The 21,856-nt window shown below is 45.3% G+C and overlaps 1 protein-coding gene across 1 annotated transcript in view; it reads left to right on the forward strand.

Moving 5' to 3' along the window:
• Nucleotides 1–2,426: 2,426 nt before the first annotated feature.
• Nucleotides 2,427–21,856, forward strand: part of LOC135483942 (uncharacterized) — a 54,679-nt gene continuing 35,249 nt past the window's right edge. The window contains exons 1-26 of the mRNA XM_064765017.1: nt 2,427–2,667; nt 3,288–3,434; nt 3,699–3,854; nt 5,570–5,857; nt 6,259–7,128; nt 7,798–7,953; nt 8,955–9,005; nt 9,121–9,209; nt 9,342–9,455; nt 9,616–9,699; nt 9,875–10,102; nt 10,295–10,448; nt 10,710–11,017; nt 11,336–11,580; nt 11,934–12,157; nt 12,473–14,257; nt 14,533–14,674; nt 15,031–16,430; nt 16,674–17,189; nt 17,319–17,453; nt 17,793–18,059; nt 18,204–18,560; nt 18,760–19,209; nt 19,463–19,615; nt 19,902–20,117; nt 20,319–21,770. Of these exons, the coding sequence (XP_064621087.1) occupies nt 2,427–2,667; nt 3,288–3,434; nt 3,699–3,854; nt 5,570–5,857; nt 6,259–7,128; nt 7,798–7,953; nt 8,955–9,005; nt 9,121–9,209; nt 9,342–9,455; nt 9,616–9,699; nt 9,875–10,102; nt 10,295–10,448; nt 10,710–11,017; nt 11,336–11,580; nt 11,934–12,157; nt 12,473–14,257; nt 14,533–14,674; nt 15,031–16,430; nt 16,674–17,189; nt 17,319–17,453; nt 17,793–18,059; nt 18,204–18,560; nt 18,760–19,209; nt 19,463–19,615; nt 19,902–20,117; nt 20,319–21,770 (10,228 nt within the window). The remainder of the gene's footprint in view (nt 2,668–3,287; nt 3,435–3,698; nt 3,855–5,569; nt 5,858–6,258; nt 7,129–7,797; nt 7,954–8,954; nt 9,006–9,120; nt 9,210–9,341; nt 9,456–9,615; nt 9,700–9,874; nt 10,103–10,294; nt 10,449–10,709; nt 11,018–11,335; nt 11,581–11,933; nt 12,158–12,472; nt 14,258–14,532; nt 14,675–15,030; nt 16,431–16,673; nt 17,190–17,318; nt 17,454–17,792; nt 18,060–18,203; nt 18,561–18,759; nt 19,210–19,462; nt 19,616–19,901; nt 20,118–20,318; nt 21,771–21,856) is intronic.

Genomic DNA, 21,856 nt, shown 5'->3' on the forward strand with positions numbered 1-21,856 from the left:
AATATGTTAAAAATTGCCCCACCTTGATTGCACAAGTTACATGTAGAGTTATCATAATGTGGTGTAGTGAGTTGGTTATCGCTTTCAAAAAGTAGGCTTCAGTGTAAAATGAACTCTTAGCAAGTACAAACCCAAAATAGTAGATTTATAGATAGAATGTCTTTCTGTTAGTATTAGTGTAACAACTACAGTATGTTGTCCGGTAGAGCCGTGTATAGGTGTGACCGAGGGGTTTCTTGCTGAGCTTATAGTCAGTTCGTTTGTTTCAAATAACAATGCCAAGATAACTTATACTTGCAGACTGTGATGGTTGTGAATAGTTGCCTCATAGTCATGTAAGACTACATTGTAATTTTACTTTGAAAGCAGCCAAAAGTAAAAAAGTGCATAGTTTCTGGCTCCGTCTAATTGTTTCATTCCAAGGGATAGCCATTTATTTTGTTGGAACAGAGTTTCGTGAGCTTTATGCTGCATGCATAGGCAAGGTAATCCACAAATCATAACTTCTTGAAAATATGGTATAAATTTCAGATCAGTTCATCAAAGGTACATTCCCTTTGCACATGATGAAGACAATGTTCTTCCTTTCCTAGTTCTCTCTTGGTGTTCATTCTAGTTTCTGGCATATTCTGCTTTTGTCTTTTCGCCACTCAGGTTCATATCAAGATGCTGTGAATCAGACAGTGTGTCTGGACTGTCCCGCAGGATACAACTGTAACGACCCATCCACCATCTCACAATGTGCAGCCGGCAAATACAGCCCCTACAATGTCTCCGATTGCATGGATTGTTACCAAGGTAGGATGACATTTGATTTGTTTGATTCTGATGTGGGAATTGAGCCTGAGCTCAGAAATGAGATCAGGATGTGAATGATTTGGGAAGATTTATATCATTATATCATGTATAAGGTGGACAGGATAAGAAGACATCCAACTGGCATTTCTTGTTGCCAAACCCAGAATATAAGAGAAAACATTATTGGTTGGGGTGGGTGGCCGGGTAGTGGTGTAGGCGAACTGACTTCTTTGCACTTTGGTACTACAGACAGGTACTGTAACCCGCCAAATTAGGTGTTTGAGAAATCTGGCAAGATGAAATGCCTGTGAAAATTTGGCGGTTTATAGTATTGGTATTTTGGCAGCACCAAAGTGTTAAACTGGTATTGGTTGAGGAAAGAGTCGTATTAAAATCCATGTTTTTGGTGACTGAGAGTTTTCCCCTACAATAACAGTCTTGTCTGCACAGTGTATTGCACATTTCAAGTCATTGACCAATTGTTTATTACAAGTAGCGTTTATCATCATCTAAAACTTTCGTTTCATTTGACGTCATTCTCACTGAATTGTCAGTTTTAATAATAAATGGTTTGATTTTCAGCAAGTTTAGAACATACATCATACCAGTCCTTCTCTGACTATGTAACTATTCATGATTTTAAGATGACCATGCTTTATTGAATGCTATCTATAGGTCAGTACAGTAGTTTAGGATCTTCAAATTGTACCGCATGTCCTGGCGGGTCTGACTGCACTGATCCCGCAGTCACCCCATCACCATGTGCGGCCGGCACTTACAGCCTCGAAGGGACAGCATCCTGCATCACATGCCCCGACGGATCATACAGTGAAAGCGGTGCTTCATCTTGTACGCCCTGTCCCGCTGGCTCAGACTGTTCTGACCCGGGTGTGAGCCCTTCTTCCTGTTTGCCTGGGACTTACAGTGCAGCCGGGACAGCTGCTTGTATCAACTGCCCAGCCGGTAAGACTTCAGAGATCATTTTTCTCTATGTCTATCAGCAATTTCAGGCAGCCTATGTGGTTGCTTTTGATTTCATCCGCAACAAGGGAATGGCTTTCACGGCTGCCATCACAACATCTCGAATTTGGACTGTCATAGTTCCTTGAGATCAGCTTCCTAGTCCTCCCAGACTGCCACATTTATGCTTCCACCATGCTAGAGGCAGTCCAGAACCAATTGTGGATTTACACAATGAGTTTGTTGTTTGTTTGAGTCATGTTGAGAACATTAATTTCAATTTGGAAAAAGCAATTTCAGTTTTCAAGAACACATATTTAACTTTCCAGGTCAATACAGCATCGGCGGAGCCTCAAATTGCACCAGTTGTGATCCTGGTTATAACTGCACAGACCCAGCTCAGACCCCTTCCAAATGCCCTGCTGGAACATTCAGTGCTGCAGGAGTTGCCTCATGTAGTGCTTGCAGTACCGGTTTCTATAGCGCAGCTGGCTTAGCAAGCTGTACCATATGTCCAAGAGGGCACGATTGCAGTGATCCATCAGCAACGCCAACCCAATGTCTTGCTGGCACTTTTAGACCTGAGGGGACGGCAGAGTGTAGCAACTGCCCAGCCGGGGAATATAGTCCTTTAGGAGCTTCCGCTTGTACCCCTTGCACAGCCGGCTATGACTGCACAGATCCCGCCACTACACCTACAAAATGTCCAGCGGGAACATTCAGCCCTGCTGAAGTGGCCTATTGCAGCCCTTGCAATATCGGTTATTACAGTGGAGAAGGTGCCATTGACTGCTCAAGATGCCAAGGAGGATACAACTGCACAGACCCTAGCATCACACCATCTCCGTGTCCAGCGGGAACTTTCAGTCCACTGGGGATCACTGGTTGCAGTGACTGTCCTGCTGGCGAGTACAGCTCAGTCAACTCGTCAAGTTGTACATCCTGTGCTGCTGGATATGACTGTTCAGATCCTGCTGCTATGCCCACAAAATGTCCTGCAGGGATGTTCAGTCCGTCAGGTGTTTCAAGTTGCAGTCTTTGCAGTGCTGGTTCATACAGTACCGAAGGATCAGAGAATTGCTCAACCTGCCAAGGTGGATATAACTGCTCTGACTCGGCCCAGTCTCCTATAAAGTGTCCAGCTGGAAGTTTCAGCCCTTCAGGAGTTTCATCTTGCAGTCTTTGCCCGACTGGTTCTTATAGCGGAGAAGGTGCTGAGAGTTGCTCTGTCTGCCAAGGAGGCTACAACTGCTCAGACCCAGCTGGAACCCCTTCACAGTGTTCAGTAGGATCCTACAGTCCTGAGGGTACCACTGACTGTATTGCCTGCCCAACAGGTGAGAATGCATTTCTGGAACACTGACTCGAATCCTCTGTTATTACTATCCACAGAAAAGAGTTTGCGGGATAAATATCAAAAGTGTAGAGCTACATCTATAACACTGGTATTGTCAGACACAAATTAATGATGGTAATTAGCTGCATACTTATGTAGAACTCTCCTGAGCATTTTGAACCTTCTCTTTCAGGATACCACACCAGTGGACCAGGAGCAGATAGCTGTAGTCGGTGCCCTGGAGGCCTGGACTGCAGTGTCCAGGGGGTCAGTCCGTCTAACTGTAATGGTGGAACTTACAGCCCTGAAGGCACTGCTCTGTGCATCAACTGTCCTCAAGGTACCATCTTTTTTGAGTCTACTTCTATGTTCCTGACTGCTTTCTCAGTTTGCTGTCCAGTGAATAAATGACCTAGCTGGCCCACATTCAACAGTGGAGAGGGTGCATGGAGAAGTTGTGTTTGGCTGCTAAGATGAATCGCATTGTATATTTGTATTGTTTGAAATAAACAATTATCATTCTCCGTCAGAAATTTGTGTTTCGTTCAGTTATTTCTTTGATAATTCTCCAAAGCTGATGATATTTTTCTTTCATTTTCTCTAGGATATTACAGTGAACCTGGCAGCGCTAATTGCAGTGTCTGTCCCACTGGCAGCGACTGTAGTTCCCAGGCAGTGGCACCAGGTGGCACTCCGCCGCTTTGTCCTGCCGGGAACTTTAGTACCCAGGGGGCAGATGGTTGCACGTCTTGTGAAATAGGTATTTGAATGTTTCATTCATCCTCATGATTTGTTTGCCCTTTCCATCACAACCTTTCATAACCCCTGCTTCCAACAGAATATGCTTATCAATTTATAGACCATTGTACTCCTACAAACTTTTCAATTGCTGTGAAGTGATATAAAAGAGCAAGTCTGAGCCAGCTCGAATACTTCATAAGAGAGTTACACCCATGAGCTGCTAAAACCATAAGTTCAGCTGTGTATACAGAATTACATTCAAGAAAATGAATTGGTGTCTTTGGTCTAAATTTTGACAGAAATATTTATTTCCTTAGACTTTGAAATATCTTGTGATAATTCTCAATCTCTCCCTCACCATTTCCACAAAGTGTCACTAAATGAGTCTTTATTTCCAGATGTAAAAAAGTGACCCCTTTACCTGTTTCATCGTTTCTGGTTGTAGGGTTACATGTCACTCATTTTCCTTTCAAAATTATGTATAATGTTTGTCTCGTGTATATGTTTCTGTTCGTCACACCTCACCAAATGATATGCATTTGAATTCCTTTGTTTTGTGGATTTTTCCTATCCATTTCATACCTTGAAGACCATGGTGATTATCTAAATGTAGTCATTAATTACCAGTGTACAGTTTTCTGTGGGATGTAGATTCTTGGTGCGGTTTGTAATAATCATTTTCCATTTCAGCATTTATTGAAGTACATATACATGAATTCCTTAATACTGACTCTGTCAGTTTCGTGGAAATTGTTTTTAGAGATTTCAATTTTTGCTTTGCTATGCCTGACACTTTAATTCAAAAGGGTTGATCTTCACCTTGTGTCACTTCCCCAGTTCATGTTTTATTTTGTTTCATATCATCCATTAAGAAGTATACCATTGTTTATTATGTGTGTTGCCAAAAACATACATGGGAGATGTGACTGAACCCATTTCGCCCCAAGCACATTATCCCAAGGAGATTGCCCCCTAATTTCCCTGTGCTTTCTCTAATCCTTCCATGCATTCCTCAGCATACATAAGACCACTCTATAGAAAAACAACTTGAAAACAGACTGTATTTGGTTTAAGTATTGTTGTTTATTATGATGCAATGCTTTCATAGTTTGAAAGCAAATCAATCTGTTGGTGGGGTATATAATACTTTAATATGGCTTTTATTGTGGTGATTTATGTCAGAAGTCTGCAAACCTTGAAAGATGCAAAGAGGTTTATAAACTATAAAACTTTATGCAACAATTCTGTTGTTGAAATGTTGGTAAAGAAAGAAATGAATGCCTCATTAAAGAGATCCCTGCCATGTCATAATTCATGAATTATACTTCAGAGAATTATGATATGATAAGTTTGAAATTTAGTGATTGGGTTCGTCTGATAGCTGAAAGCGCATGGTGTGACCATTGCTAATGAAAGAGTGCAGAACCTTTTGAGTAAAACTTAGTCATAAGCTAGTCATAACATACAGTAGAACCTCCCTTAGCGGACACTCTCTATTGAGGACACCCTCTCCACTAAGGACACTAGTTTTGGACCCAAATTGGTTGTATCAATTCACTTTGACCTCAAATCAGGACACCCCTCTATTAAGGACAGGACTTGTCAGTTTTGAGGTGTCGTAACTGAAGGTTCTACTGTACAGTTTTATGGCTTGTTTTTGATTCCTTTACGTCAGTGTTAATGATCTTAACTGCCACCCCAGTGTGCCTAACCTTAACCCTCCTCTTCCTCCAGGCTTCTACAGTGCGGAAGGTGCTACCAACTGTTCCTTATGCCCCGCCGGCCAACAGTGCCCCGTCCCGAGTATAAGCCCTGTGAACTGTTCACCTGGAACCTACAACAATGACGGTGATGCTTTCTGTTATGGCTGTCCGGATGGAACGTACAGTACAGGAGGTTCCTCAAATTGTACTAGTTGTCCAGAGGGTTATGATTGCACGGAGCCTTCAGTTGTACCATCTCTGTGTATTGCTGGGACATTCAGCCAGGTCGGCAATTCTGCTTGCCAAAGTTGCCTCACAGGTATAATATCTTAACTGTTGGGTGGAAGTACATGTATCTTGGTGACGTTTCAGCCAGTGCCAACAAACCTCTGAAAAGTAATGAAATTGGGAACTGTCCTGGTTTTACAGTGGATATCCCTCACTGCCATGACTGTCAACTTGTAATCTTTCCCCCCATCCTTGACCTTCATCCAGTGCCTCTCTAATGACACCCGGCTTCATTCCTGTGTGTGAAATGTACATTGCATCCCCAGGATTGAACCTTGAATCTTAATTTGTGATGACACTAATATGCACTTTAATCATGATTTGAAGCGTTTGAAAATAAACTCGTGTGTGCAGAAATGTAAGTTCCATCATCGTGGTTACCAAGATTAATAACATTATGGATGAAATCATACCTGTTATTCTCTACTCCAGGTTACTACAGTACTGAAGGATCTGGGACCTGTAGCCCTTGCCCGGCTGGATCACAGTGTCCGGTACCAAACATCTCACCATTACTGTGCTCTGCGGGGACATACAGTGCCGCAACAAGTGCTTTTTGCATAGGATGCGAGAAAGGGTACTACAGTGGGATTGGCTGGAGTAACTGTACTGAGTGCGCGGCTGGTTATGACTGCTCCGATAGTGCAGATAGCTCACCATCTCAATGTCCACCTGGGACTTACTCTCCCCAGGGTGTGACTGTATGCAGTGTTTGTGATGTTGGTACCTATGCCGATTCAAGTGGCGCTGAATCCTGCACGTCATGTACGGCTGGTTTCAACTGCTCTGACTCAAGTGCTAGACCAATGCCCTGTCCTGCTGGTACCTACAGTGCAGAAAACACTGCTGCATGTATCTCATGCCCTGCTGGACAATTCAGTGCTTCTCAGGCCAGTTCCTGCTCGGTCTGTGCTGCTGGCTTTGACTGTTCAGAGCCAAGCCTCACACCAACACCATGTGCTGCAGGCACATACAGTGCAGAAGGCTCTGCTTCCTGCTCGCCCTGTTTGACAGGCCAATACAGCACCGCACAGGCCAACAACTGCTCAACCTGCTCACCAGGATACGACTGCTCTGATCCAAGTGCAACACCAACGCCATGCTCAGCCGGAACCTACAGTATCTCAGGATCCACAGCTTGTATCCCATGTCCAACAGGAACCTACAGTTTGGCCCAAGCAAGCAGTTGTATCGTCTGCCCGGCTGGATCTGACTGCGCACAGCAAGATCAAGTACCGTCTGCCTGTGATGGTGGATTCTTCAGCGTAGGAGGGAACTCAACCTGTGTCCCATGCCCAACAGGTGAGAGATTTATTCCAGACTATTATAGTTTTTAGCTATCTTTTTGGCATCTTCATGTATTTGATGATGAAGTTTCTTTGCCATCATACAACATTTCCATAGAAATAAAAAATATTCCATGATATTTGTGACCCGGGGCATCAAAATCACAGTCAGCGTTAATGCATTTGATGTTGTCTGTACATACAAAATGTAGTTCCTCGGGCATTTCCAGTAGATTAGCAACCCACTTTTCCGCCTGTGTGTTTTCTTATCTTTAAAAAACGAAAAGATTTATTGGCATTGTATTTGCATTGTCGTGGTTTATCATCTCAGGAAGTAAGCTTTAGCCCTTGGCAATATCTCTAATGATTATTTTGGCAGAAGACATTTTCGTTGGAGGATAAATGTACTGAAAGGCTGAACGTGAAAGTGTTTATGTTGTGAATTTGTTGCTTGGATTTTGGATTGTTGGGATAATCGCAAGAAAATCTATCCGCTTATACTTTTTGTCTGCATAATTGTCTCTGTTATTTTGGAAGTAGACTTAAAATTTTGTGCCAATTTAACCCATTCAATCCAAAGATCTAATGATTTTACATATCGTCACCCTCATAAAAAAATGCCCAACCAATTGAACCATTTTCATTTAGACTTCTTTCATCTTCTCTCTCACTTCTCAACTTTCAGGAACTTACAGTGAGCCAGGCTCCCAAACCTGCACCCCCTGCCCAGCTGGTAAAGACTGCGCTAACTCCTCTGTTGCTGCTGGGGTGCTACCCCCAGATTGTCTGAATGGCACCTACAGCTTACTTGGAGACACCACCTGCAGGCCGTGCCCATCAGGTAAGCTGTTGTTGATTTGAGTTCACCTCTCTTGGGGTCTGGGATAATATAAGCTGACTGATAAGATTGCTTTGAAAGTGACACAAAAATTTTATATGAGCGATTGACCGTGGGTTTGTGTTAGTTCTAAATGGTTGTCTGCCAATAGCTGATCAGTCCCAAAATAAATTCATTCCTGGTCCAACTGATCAATAACTTGTTTGCCCTACTTTCAGAATAAAGGTAAAATCTATGCTATCAGATCGGTGGTAAGATTAGCAGTTATCTAATCATAATAAGTAGAACTGCAGTTGTCATTTGTTTATTAGATGCTTCTAAGTTCTAGTCGAGTAGTTGCATAACGTTCACTCTAGTTTCAGCTTATGTTCAGTTATGTTACTCAAGTGCTAATGGCTTTCTTCAACTGCTTGGCTTGCTTTTATCAGTTATTACTAACGGCAGTGTCTTGTATTCAGCAATTGAAATGGAAAATATTTTGATTCTGTTATTGCACCAACCTCAATCAAATACACCATCACAGATATCAAACACAAGTGGTTCCATGTCGTTTAGACCAGAAAACATGCAGAAGTACCCGGTATCGTTCTGAAAGTCAGGATCAGTGGTCAGGCGAGGATCACTGGGGTAGTGCACCAGGCACATGCTCCCTTATTTGAGAAAGTTCTTTGAAATTGACAAAGTTATCAGAAGTTGACAAAGTCTTTTTTCTGTTTCCTGTATCCACGCCTGGGTGTTCTGGTGTCTGTTTTCAGGGTGTGAAGTGTTTGATCTGCATGATGTGTGCTCTGCTGGGTGTCAATGAGTGAGGGATTGGGATAGAAGCAGGCCCACATAAAAACTGTGTGAATCTGTGTGTGCTGTAAGATAAGCGAGTGAGGTTATAGTTGATCTTCTCTGAGAGATTACATGAAGAATGGCCCTACTACTATCTGAGTTGTCTATATGAAAGATGGCTTTGATAATATGTGACTTTTCTCTTAAACTGTTTTCTCTCCTTTCAGGATGGTACCAGACAAGCACAGGTCAGTCTTCATGCACAGAGTGTACTGCAGGTGAGTGATTTCTTAGGGCCCATGCTATTGAAAAGTGTGAAAAATCTATTTTTTCAAAATCAAGATTTCAAAAGTGTTGAAAACCTTTCCCGTAAATCTCATCTTTTTCATTCAGGTCAACGGTGCCCCCACCCTGGCCAGGCTGCTGAGGATTGTCCAGCTGGGACATACCAGAACATCAAAGGCCAAACAAGCTGCAAAGAGGTAGGTGTACTTTTCAACCATTCTACGTTATAGAACTTGGGCTGATTTATTGAGACAGAAGTGTGTAATTTACACTAGCGTTACTATTCTTAAAATCTCAGTTTTTCTGACCTTCTTTGACTTGCTTTTCAGTGTCCCTCGGGTTACTACCAAACCAGTGCCAAGCAGACGTCTTGTAACATCTGCTCCGCAGGAAAGAAATGTCCATATGCTGACCAAGCGGAAGTGGCTTGTACCGGGAACACAGTAAGTATAGTAATAAACTGTATGCTACCGCGGCATTAGTCAAGTGACATCCCACAGCTGCAATCAGTCCTTTGTGTTAGTCCTCAGCAACCTGACCTTGTGATGGTTCGATCTGCACTCTCATTTCTCTGTACCAGTGAAATGATTTGTTTTCTTTCAGTATTCTCTTCCTGGCCAGACAGGCTGTACAACCTGCCCTCCAGGGAAAGTCTGCAGTAGTGGTCAGATATCATCCTCTTGTACGGTGAGTTGTTATTTCTTTGATCTTTTTCACATTCAAGCAGTGCAAAAGGCAGTTTAAGATGATCATTATCACCCTCTAAAGTTCTCCATTGCATCAAATTTGTCAAGTACATTTTCCCATCAATCTTTTCAGAGATACCAGCATTAAGACAGAATGTCGTAAATTTCTATTTCAGTCCGGCCAATATTATACCGACTCAGCTTGCGTCACTTGTGAAAATGGCTACTATTGCCCATCACCCCTTGCTGGGCACATTCCATGCCCAGACGGGACCTACACCGACTCCACCGGACAGACATCATGTACGACTTGCCCTGCTGGCAAGAAGTGTTACCCCACGTCTGCTACGCCAAGTAACTGTGAGGCCGGATACTACAGTCCTGCTGGCCAGGGCCTTTGTCTGGTAAGTGATATTTTACTTTGCTTTGCTGAGTTTAGAATGGTCACCTGAACTTGCTTTGATTCTTGTCATTTGAAAGTTCATGTGGACAATGGCTTAATTACAGCTTTTCTTCCATAATGTCAACTGTCTCCCCATGGCTTATACTCGGATAAAATGACTTGACCTTAAAATCTTTTATTATTTCTTCTCTAGGTTTGTGGTTGTGGTACATACAGCGCAAGTGGGGCTGAATCATGCTCAGTGTGCCCAGCTGGTCAGCGCTGTTCTAACTCTAGCACCCCTGTTGATTGCAACGCTGGTGAATACAGTCCTGCTGGGTCTGCTGCTTGTACACCTTGTGAAAGTGGTGAGTAACCTTAAACTTAAAGTAGTTTACTGACCTGAAGTTCCGTGTATCTTTTGCCGATGCCAGGGCATTCAAAGTGACAATACATGTAAAGGCTAGCTTGTGATCGGTAATTTCTCCTCACTTGCCTCACAGCGTCACGATAGTCCATTTCATGAGAATTTGGAACCGCATGAAAAAAAGGTCGAGATGGCGGGAAGAATATTCAGTATTTCACCTCAAATGTCTCACTTCTTTTAAAATACTTTTGTTCTTTTATAGGCTACTACAGTGGGACTAAAGCAGGTGCCTGTTCGACCTGCCCAGCTGGGAAATCCTGTGCGACTCCTTCAGCCACTCCTGCCAACTGTTCCTCTGGTTCCTACAGTTTAGGAGGAAAGGTTGTCTCATGTACCACATGTCCCGCTGGGTTCTCATGCGGCGCTGCCAATGCATTGCCCGTTGCTTGTACGGCTGGGAAGTATGCTGTGGCTGGTTCCTTGAGTTGTAGTCCATGTCCTGCTGGACAGTCTTGCCTCGATCCAGCGTCTGCACCCACCAATTGCCCAAGTGGATACTACAGTGCATCCGTAAGTCAAAAGTGACCCAGGTTTAGCCTTTCCAAGTGTTTCGAGATTTTGTGACGAAGTTTCTCATAAAAGTGTGTACGTTACCTGAAAGTGTATGTCACTATCATGGCATCAATGGCTTTTTCCCTCTTTGGTGCCAATGATGCCACAGAGAAACTCCTTTTTGCGTTGTTATGACATAATGGACAGCTGACTGTGGCCTTGTGGAAAAGTTCTCATCGAGAGCTTTCCAACCAGTGGTTATGTCTGTTGGTTTTTAACACTGGACCCTTATATATTTGGCAATTCCTTTTAAACTTTAGTTGTTATCTGTTCCAGGGTGCATCTCAGTGCAGCATTTGTCCTGCAGGCTTCAGTTGTACCTCCAGCACAACTGCCGCTTGCAGCTCTGGCAAATACAGCCGCACTGGAGAAACGACATGTCAGAATTGCTCCATCGGGAAAATGTGCCCGTTTGCCAACATCTTGCCGATCAGTTGCCAGAGTGGTTTCCATACCAGTGGAGCTGAGAGTGCAACATCTTGTACAGAGTGCCCTGCTGGATCCTACTGTTCTACTCCTGAGTAAGTTCGCATCTCGTAGCTATTCAGTTTGCAGGGGGGAACAGTTTACACATATGCAGTCAGTGCATAGTTGTCAGGAGTATTTCAGGTTTATGGTTTGGCTTTTAAGATGGCGATCTTCAAATGAACCCCCGGCATCCCAGAACCCCTGGAGTTGCCATAGAGTAACTATAAACTTTACTGAAGACGTGAAATTATGAAATAGTTCCCAGTCTACAGTAAGCGAGGTGATATATTGATGTCTTTGGTGCCAGTCTACCTGCAGTTTGGTTAAACCCTTATTCATTATTCCTTCAGAATGTGTTTTAGAAATTGCTACCAACTTCACCTTAACATTCGAATCTTGATTGTAGGGCATCTCCACAGACTTGCAGCAGTGGAGAATACAGTACACGTAAATCGACCACCTGTACGAGTTGCCCTCCAGGGTACTCCTGCCCTACTACCAGCTCTTTCCCATCACCGTGCAACGCTGGCACCTACTCCACCGGAGGTCAGACGTCTTGCTCGGGTTGTGATGCTGGTTATGCTTGTCCTTCGACCACAACTGCCAGTGATAAATATGCTTGTGCTGCTGGTAAGTAAAGTTTTCATTGTATCATGGTATAAAGACTAGTAAACTCTTACAGTGCAAGAATTTCATCCCTTTTCAGACCACCCCATGGAAAAAGATCTATTATAGGCAGCTGATGTATAGAATCTTTTGCAGTAGCTTCTCACTAGCCAGGGGATTTCGTTTGACCTCGGACTGTTTGGCCTTTGTTATTTATCAGTGTGACTCGGGCTATCCTGGGTAATACCAACTCGAGAGAAAATGATACATGGTTTGGGACAGTTCACTTCTTACATGTACTCTTAAAACTTTATTTATTTCTGTAAATTTGTTTTCCAGGAACCTACTCTGCTGGCAACCAGTCATCATGCACACCATGTCCGGCTGGAAGTTACTGTCCGGTCACAACTGCGGCAACAGTCACTCCCTGTGCATCTGGATCGTTCTCATATTCGTCACAGACATCATGTACCCCTTGTCCGGCTGGATGGCAATGTCCAACAAACGATGGCACCGGCAATTCACAGTGTGAGAGTGGTTACTATGCTCCTGCTAATGCAACAAGCTGTGTCGAATGTCCTGCCGGGAAAGCTTGTCCAAGCTCTGCCTCTGCTGTTGTCATTGACTGCCAACCAGGAACTTATTCAATTGGAAAGCAGACGACATGCACTTCATGTCCACCAGGATACGCTTGTTCAAGTATCACGTCTGCTGCTAAAACTCTATGCACAGATGGTAGTTACAGTGCTGGTGGCCAGGACACTTGTACTCCATGTCCTGCTGGCTATGCCTGTCCAAGTAAATATGCTGACATGAAGATCATCTGTGCTGACGGGACGTACTCAGTTGACAAGCAGATATCTTGTACAAAATGTAAAGCCGGGAAGGAATGTCCTATGAGGAATCAAACTGGAACGGCTTGTGCTGCAGGAAAGTACAGTTTGGAAGGATATACTCAGTGTTTTACATGTCCTGCTGGTTACCAGTGCCGGAATCAAGCCGCTGCTCCTGTCGTCTGCCTGGCAGGAGAATACAGCTATGCTGGTTCTCCCTCTTGTACTGCATGTAATGGTGGCTATGCCTGCCCTGGAGGAAGTATATCTCCTCAACCAGCAACTGCAATCTGTCCGTTAGGGTACTATTGCGCAAACGGGAAAGATAAAACTCCATGCCCAAAAGGGAAATATGGTTACTTGACTGGACAGTCATCTGAAGCAAATGCCTGTAAGAAGTGCCCAAAAGGCTATTTCTGCCCTGAAGGTACCACTGGTTCATCTCTAAATCCACCAATTACAAACAAGCTGATATGTCCGCGAGGCCATTATTGCCCAGAAAGCACAGGTGACTACAAAGACCATCCTTGCGCACCTGGGACCTACTATAAGAACCTTGGAGCTGTATCTGCTGATGAGTGTCTCTCGTGTCCCGCAGGTAGGGTCTGCGCTGGAGGAACTGCTACACCCAACTGTAAAGAATGTGTTTGTCCCCGTGGTCACTTCTGTCGACGGTCAACAGGAACAGCCACTAAGTGTCCTGCTGGTTCATACACAGAAGAGGAGGGCGCTACTGGCGGAGAGTTCTGCAAGAACTGCCCAGCAGGTCATTGGTGCGCATCAGGAACTGCCACTCCAACCCCTTGCCTCCAAGGAACATATAATCCATACGTCAGCCAGCAGAATGTTACTGGCTGTATGTCATGCGTCGCTGGTGAATCTTGTACGAATTTTGGCCTAACGTCACCAGATCGGCCCTGTGCACCTGGATATTACTGTCCTGGAGGAAACTACCTTCCAAATCAAACGGAATATGCCTGCCCACCAGGAACCTTCACCAACTTCAACAACCTGACAGCGATTGAGCAGTGTGAGACATGTCCACCTACTGTTGCATGTTTAATCGGCACCGGTGGCCAACAGAAACCACCTGTTGCCTGTGCACAAGGTCATTATTGCCCCAACGGTACTGGAAGCCCGACACAACATCCCTGCCCCGCAGGATCATGGACTAACCTGACTAATTTGCGTTCTGTGGAAGAGTGTTATGTGTGTCCGAGAGGATATTATTGTCTGGAAGCCACGGTTCTCCCTGCAGAAACCTGTGCCAAAGGTCATTGGTGCCCAGATGGTAAGTTATCTCGGAATTCACAATGAAAGAAATTTCTTGGAAACTATGACAAGTCAATGGTTGACATTATTGAAGTTCAAACAAAATATTCAGAAGTTGTGTAGTTGAAGGTTGGGTTGCAGCTGCTGTGAGCCCTCCCCAGGTCTCCTGAGGCATAGAAAGCATGTTAAAATACATTCACTGCATGAAGAATTTAATGACCAGTGCTTTAGTGTGGATAAGTTTCATTTCGTACGAAGTGTTTTATCTAAACATCTTACGCGTTTGTGTTTCAGGTACAAAGACGGCAACAGAGAACCCGTGCCATGCTGGGTCCTACAGTAACAACACTGGTAACACGGCATGGGAGCAATGTGTCGACTGTCCGGCCGGTCATTATTGCCCTGCAGGATCCGCATTACCTACTCCATGTTCAGCGTAAGTTTGCCACTTCCTCTTCTCTTCTTTTGTAGCGTGAAAGAAGCCGGATGGGTTGTAAAGTTGTGATCCTGAGGTGGCTTAAAACAGGTTGAATCTTCAAAGTTGTGACCAGAATACAGATCGTAGCATTTTGAAAGGTTGTTGTCATAATCGCCCCTGCATTTGGGATGACAAGTGGTTGATTCTTCCTTGAAACTAGGTGTCACTTTTCAGAGTGGTTGTAGAAACGTTTTATATGGTATGCAGTCAGACATGGTTTGACACATCTTACATTATAAAAACAGTTCATGGGTTAATACTATGCTCTGTGCTTGATTTTTTTGTGATGGTGAGATAACTTTGGTTCATTTCAGGGGTACTTATAATCCAGACGAAGAAGGGAAGAATGTCTCGGCATGCGTTCCATGTACAGCTGGATCGTATTGTCCTATAGAGGGCGTTGCAGATCCACTTCCATGCGACAAAGGAAACTTCTCAGATTCTGGTGCGGCCGTGTGTACGACCTGCGATGCCGGACATTACTGTGATCTAAACACCACAAGTCAAGCATACATGTTGTCGGACAGGATCTGCCCTGCTGGAGTCGAATGTCCACCAGGAATGGTTCAAGCGCCAGATTTAGACAATGATAAGTGCCGCACTGGTTACTACTGTCCACGAGGTGATGTCAATCCATATCCAGTGCCATGTCCAGTGGGGACCTTCAATGAACATTATGGCTTGCAGAAGGTTTCTGAATGTCAGGCGTGTACCGCTGGGGAGTACTGTACTCCAGCTGGATTGTCTCAGCCGGCTGGACCCTGTCCTGGAGGTTACTATTGTCCTGTAGGAACTGGTCTTTCCAACACATTCCCCTGCCCTGTTGGCTTCTACCGGAATTCATCGGCGAGAGAGTCATTCCAGGACTGTACAGAATGTATCTCTGGTTATTTCTGTAACATTGAAGGCTTAGCTGAACCAATCATTTGTCCAAGGGGCTATTTCTGTGTGAGTGGAACAGTAAACCCACAGCCCTGTCCTCTTGGGACTTACAGTAACTCATCTGGCTTGCGAACCTCTACCGATTGTACTCCGTGTCCTGGTGGCTCCTATTGTGATGGTATCGGAATGACTGCTCCAACAGATATCTGCGATGCTGGATTCTATTGCCGAGAAAAGGCCTATACCTCTGCACCTCCTGATGGCCCCACTGGTGGTCTCTGTCCCGCTGGTGGTTATTGCCCAGCCGGTAGTGCTACACCCACATCATGCCCCGTTGGCAAGTACAGTAAATCAGCTGGTGCCAAGACAGAGTATGATTGTATCCCGTGTGACCCTGGATTCTACTGTGCTGGCTCCAGTAGCACGGATGCCTCCCAGAAGTGTACGGCCGGTTATTACTGTACTGGCGGATCTGGTATCCCAACACAATATGAAACCAGTGCTGGGCATTTCTCGGAGGAAGGTGCCTATAAAGAAACTCCATGCCCTCGTGGGACGCATCAACCAGCCATGAGGTCACCATCTTGTCTCCAGTGTCCTCAGGGATACTACTGCAATGAAACTGGTATGATTGACAATGTTATCTGCCCGCAAGGATCATACTGCCCACTTGGAAGCAAGGTGCCCACGCCATGCCCGAGAGGTACCATGTTGAAAGAAGTCGGACGCTACGAGGAGGCTCATTGCGACCCATGCACTGCTGGACAAGCATGCGAATCTGTTGGACTCTCGGCACCAAATACCATGTGTGTACCAGGACATTATTGCAATGGTAAGTTCAATCTCTCAAGTTGTCATTCCTTAAATGAGAAAAATATTCAGTTTATCTTGAATTCTTGGTCATGGTCCAGGTTAATGGGCTTCTATGCTTTGTCAGATGCCATTGCTGAAGAAGTAGTACTAGGAGATGGAATTTGACAGAGTTAATATTCATGATGGTTGAAGATGGAATTTGAATAAGGAATTTGATCAAGAGTCTATTTCCCAATGTAAACCTTCTCTTGTAATATTCCAGATGGTGCCAACATATCAACACCTGTGGGGATGCCCTTCGGTGACCTCTGTCCACCTGGATTCTATTGTCCTGAGGGTACAGCCCAATATCAACACCACCCCTGTCCAAATGGTACCTACAGCAACTACACTGGCAACTCTGCTGAGGACAACTGCACGCTGTGTGACCCTGGGAAAGTTTGTGCAGGATCTGCTCTAACCACTCCTAATGGTGTCTGCGATCCGGGATATTTCTGTCGTCGGGGAGCATACACGGCCCGCCCGAATGATGGCGGCTCGACCGGTGCCCCTTGCCCGAAGGGTAATTACTGCCCACAAGGAACTGGTGAACCACTGACTTGCCCCCCGGGAAGCTTCACCAATGTCACCCAACTCGACTACTGCTTTGATTGTCCAGCAGGATTCTATTGTACCGATGGTGAGATACCGTTACGATGTCCCAGAGGTCGCTACTGCCCTGAAAACACCACCATCGATCAGCCAAAATGTCCACGGGGAACTTACAATGCAGAGCTTGGTAGGTTGAGTGTTTTCTTGAACTTCTTCTGTTAGTAGTGTCAGTGAAAAAGGTACTTTGATGCATTTGGTACCAAATCACTTTGTCCGTTCAGTTGAGGTCGATTGACACCTTTTCCAACTCTTTCAGGAATGTCTCGGGAGAGTGACTGTCAACAATGTTTGGGCGGTTACTACTGTTACAAGATGGGTGCCACCAGTTTCGATCCGAGTGTGAATGACACAGGCACAGCTGAATGCGCGGCCGGTTATTATTGTAAAATGGGTAAGTCAAAATATGCTCTAAGTTATCAACCAGTCAAAGATAATGAGCTGCTGTGGAAACATACAGAATCACAGGATTGAACAATCTACCGGTGCTTTAGCTTTATAAGGTCTTGGGAGAGAAAGGTTGGGATGTGTCCTTATTTTTTCTGATGAAATTGCTTCCATGGACTGCTGCAGATAAGGCTGAAACAGGTCATATGGCCCACTAATAGTTATGCCATTTTGACTAACTACAATGTGGACCATGCTTTCAGTATATCTGAAATATATTTGCCAAGCCAGTTGGTATTCTACTTCTTACTGTCCACTTTTCAACTGTCATACAAATTTGTTTCAGGTGTAAATGTTAGCACTCCCACTCCCGAGACCACTAGTGGGGTAGGCGGGCCTTGTCCTGTCGGCCACTACTGCCCGAAGAAGACAGAAGATCCTGTCCCTTGCCCGAGTGGAACTTACAGGGACACCATACAAGCCACTGCTGTTGGCGATTGTATTGACTGTAAACTTGGACAATATTGTGGTAGTCCTGGCCTGAACGATTCTACTGCACCGTGTGCTCCTGGATTCTATTGCCTGCGGAAGAGTAATACACCAACACCAACAGGTAAGAAGCTAATTCAAAACGTCCCACCTATAGGGCTGGGTTTGCAAAGAGTTTACGTTGTAGATTTTATGTGTCACTTCTCATATGGGGCATCACACAGGGTATTTGAATGCCGATTGTAAATTTTCATTCCTGACATTTCAGGGTCTGATTCTTCGGTCGGTGGTCCGTGCCCGTACGGAAGGTACTGTCCCGAGGGCACATCATACCCACTTGGCTGCCCAGCCGGCTCCTACCAGAATCTGACAGGTCAGCCGACCTGTTTCAACTGTCCTGAAGGGTACTTCTGTCCAGAGAATACAACGGATTACTCTAAATTCCCCTGTCCTGTTGGCCATTTTTGTCCAAATGGTACAACTTATGGTGTAGAGTTTAAGTGCCCGAAAGGATATTACCGTGGTGGTCAGAATGGTGTCAGTTTGAGCGACTGCTCTCCATGTCCACCCGGCAAGTACTGCGGCTCTGAGGGACTGAGTGCACCAACTGCAGACTGTGATGCAGGTAAGTAATCTTACATTGATCTTATACCAGTGTTTTAGGTTGTGGCTTTGTTCTCATAAAGTTATCATCATCGGCAGAATTTTTCACAGTGCGCAGCTCAGTAGTGATAATCTCCATGCCCAGGGAATCCATCCTATCAATTATGGTAGCTCCTTCCACTTCTATCGGTTGTTCCATATAAACCTTCTTTGCATTCCAGGTTGGTTCTGTGTCAATGCTGCATGGTCCGCCCAGCCGTCTGACTACGACAACTTCACCCATGGCAGCTGCCTCTGCCCGGGCAACTCAACAGGAGGGAAATGTCAGCCTGGCTACTACTGTCCTACTGGGTCTGAGGAACCCATTCTGTGTCGGGAAGGCAGCTACTGTGGCACAGCTGGGTTAGCGGATGTGACAGGAGTATGTGCGCAAGGATATTACTGTGCTCGCGGTGCCACCAAGCCCAATCCAACAGATGGAGTGACCGGGGATGTTTGCCCTTCTGGTAGATACTGCGGTACTGGTACCACCACCAATCAGCCCCGCTGTCCCCCTGGAACCTATTCCAACACAACTGGCCTGAAAGCCATCTCGGATTGCGTCCCCTGCGAACAGCGTTACTACTGTGGTTCCTATGGTCTAACGGCACCGACAGATCTTTGCGACGAAGGTTAAAAGATACATCTTTCTTAATGATTGTCTCGTGTAACTTTAGATTATGATCGAGGTTTTCAAATGTAGATGAATTCTAGGCACCAGTTAATCACTGGATTGCGAAGAAGCTACTAAACGAAACTTGACTAATGCCTAGCACAAGTACACTCCCAGTCACCACTGACATACCCTCGGCTTCATGTGGTTTTTTGTGTTCTGTTTTTCAATTTTTCAAAAAGTTCATGAGTATTTTCATCCTTGTCTTCCAGGATACTACTGCCCCACTGGACAGAACATGAGCAGTCCATTGGCATGCAGCCCAGGTTATTTCTGTGTGCGTGGAAGTTTTGTCATGGAGGCTTGTCCATCTGGTACTTACCAGGATGAATCCGCTCAAGGGTCCTGTAAAGAATGCCTTGCAGGTAAGCACAATATCCTTTATAGTTGATTTTAAAGAATGCTATCGTGGATGCTGTCTGGAGAGACACCACGTTACCCACAGAGCTAATCCGTGGGTGGTCAATTCCATGACGTCAGACAGGGGTCAACCGATGTCAAAGGTTGCGCTCAGGTTTTTTAACAACTCCCAATATAAGCATAAGGTTTCTCCCACGTGCCCTAGCATTTGACTGCATCGTTCGAAACTTCCTATTGGTATAAACATTTCTTGATAGGTTTCGTTTCAAAACATTCATCGTCTTCTTTCAGGTTTCTACTGTGACAAGGCCAATGCTCCAGTCACGACCTATACCAGTTATCCCTGCCCTGTTGGCCACTACTGCTTGAATGGAACACAGTTGTCAACGCAGTACCCCTGTCCAAGAGGCACGTACAACCCGTCAACACAACTACAGAGTGAGGACCAGTGTACGCCATGTGACCCAGGCTCCTACTGTGGAACACTGGGAAGGAGCAACGTGCAAGGTAAGATTATTCAATGTTATCATCAGAACGTCCCTGCCCTTGAGTGCTAGCAAAACAGCATTTTACCAAAGAAAACAAAACATTGTCTCTGCTTCATTATCATAGAAATGGAAAAGATATGAATTCTTTTATGATAGTGATTGCCGTGTTGTGGCTGCAGATGTCTATATGCTCATTCATGTATCCTTGTATGCATTTCAGGTCCTTGTGATGCTGGTTCTTGGTGTAAGAATGGTTCATCAGTGACAGCTCCCGTAGATGGTGTTACTGGTGGTCCTTGTCCGGCTGGTAAATACTGCCCACAGGGCACTGTGGTTCCTGTGCCCTGCCCTGTTGGAACCATGTCAAACTCCACTGGATTGTCATCGGCTACGGAATGTCCAGCATGTCCTGCAGGATATTACTGTGACAAGACTGGAATATTTGAACCTGTTGGTCCATGTGCACCAGGTTACTACTGTACAGGCAACACAACCAGTGCTACACCTAATGACGGTGGTGTCACTGGAGCACCATGTACGGTCGGTCATTATTGTCCTGGTGAAACAGCCAGTCCTGTACCTTGTCCAGTTGGGACGTTCATGACCAACACACAAGCAGCTGTCTGTGATGATTGCACGGCTGGACACTATTGCCTAGATGGCTTGAACCTCATTCAGTGTCCTGCTGGATTCTATTGCCCATCTGGTACAGGAAATGTGTGGAAGTCCTGTCCGTATGGGACTTACAGCACCAACCCTGGATTAGCTGCTGCCTCCCAGTGTACTGACTGCAGTGGTGGCTACTATTGCAACAGATACAATGCCTCTGGACCCTCTGGACCGTGTGATGCTGGGTATTTCTGCACGTTTGGCTCAGACACCCCAACTCCTGATGCCAACTTCACCGGCAATGCTGGACCCTGTCCTGCTGGGTCGTACTGCCCACAACAAACAACAACACCTCTTCCATGCCCTATTGGTACCTACAGCAACAAAACGAAACTGACAAACTCAACTCAGTGTACTTTATGTCCCTATGGCCAATACTGTGGGACACCTGGTCTCTCTACCCCTACTGGTCCATGTGATGGTGGATTCTACTGTCTCCTTGGAGCTAAAGTACCCAACAACCCTGTAGTTGATTCGACTGGAGGACCATGCCCATTAGGGTTCAAATGTCCACCTGGAACCTCATTCCCCTTGAGTTGCCCAGCAGGAACTTACAACATGGCTGCAGGTCAACAATCATGCCCACTGTGTTCAAAGAACTACTACTGTCCTGTGAACTCGACAAGTTCTACAGCATTCCCATGTCCAGTTGGTCACTACTGCCCTGCTGGCACAGCCTATGGGACTGAGTTCCCGTGTGAGAAGGGGACATACAACAACTTCACCACAAAGGGTAGCAAGACGGATTGCCAGCCTTGTGATCCAGGAATGTACTGCCCAACTTCGGGGCTGAGCAAACCTACTGGCCCGTGTAGTGAAGGGTGGTACTGTGTGCGAGGATCCTGGGCAGATCAGCCTGCAGACTATGGTACCCCAAGCTGTGATAACTCGACCGTCAACATCAGCAGTAACTGCTACTGTCCAACAAATGCTACAGGAGGCCAGTGCCAGAAAGGACAGTTCTGCCCCCTGGGATCCAACGAGCCAATGTCCTGCACTGAAGGTAAGAATAGAGAAAAGGAGTGTGGCTATAATCAAATTCAAATGGATTTCGGCAAATTTGTCATGCTACAGATGAAAAAAAAATTT

The sequence above is a fragment of the Lineus longissimus genome, chromosome 2 (genome assembly GCF_910592395.1).
Source record: "Lineus longissimus chromosome 2, tnLinLong1.2, whole genome shotgun sequence".
NCBI lineage: Eukaryota > Metazoa > Nemertea > Pilidiophora > Heteronemertea > Lineidae > Lineus > Lineus longissimus.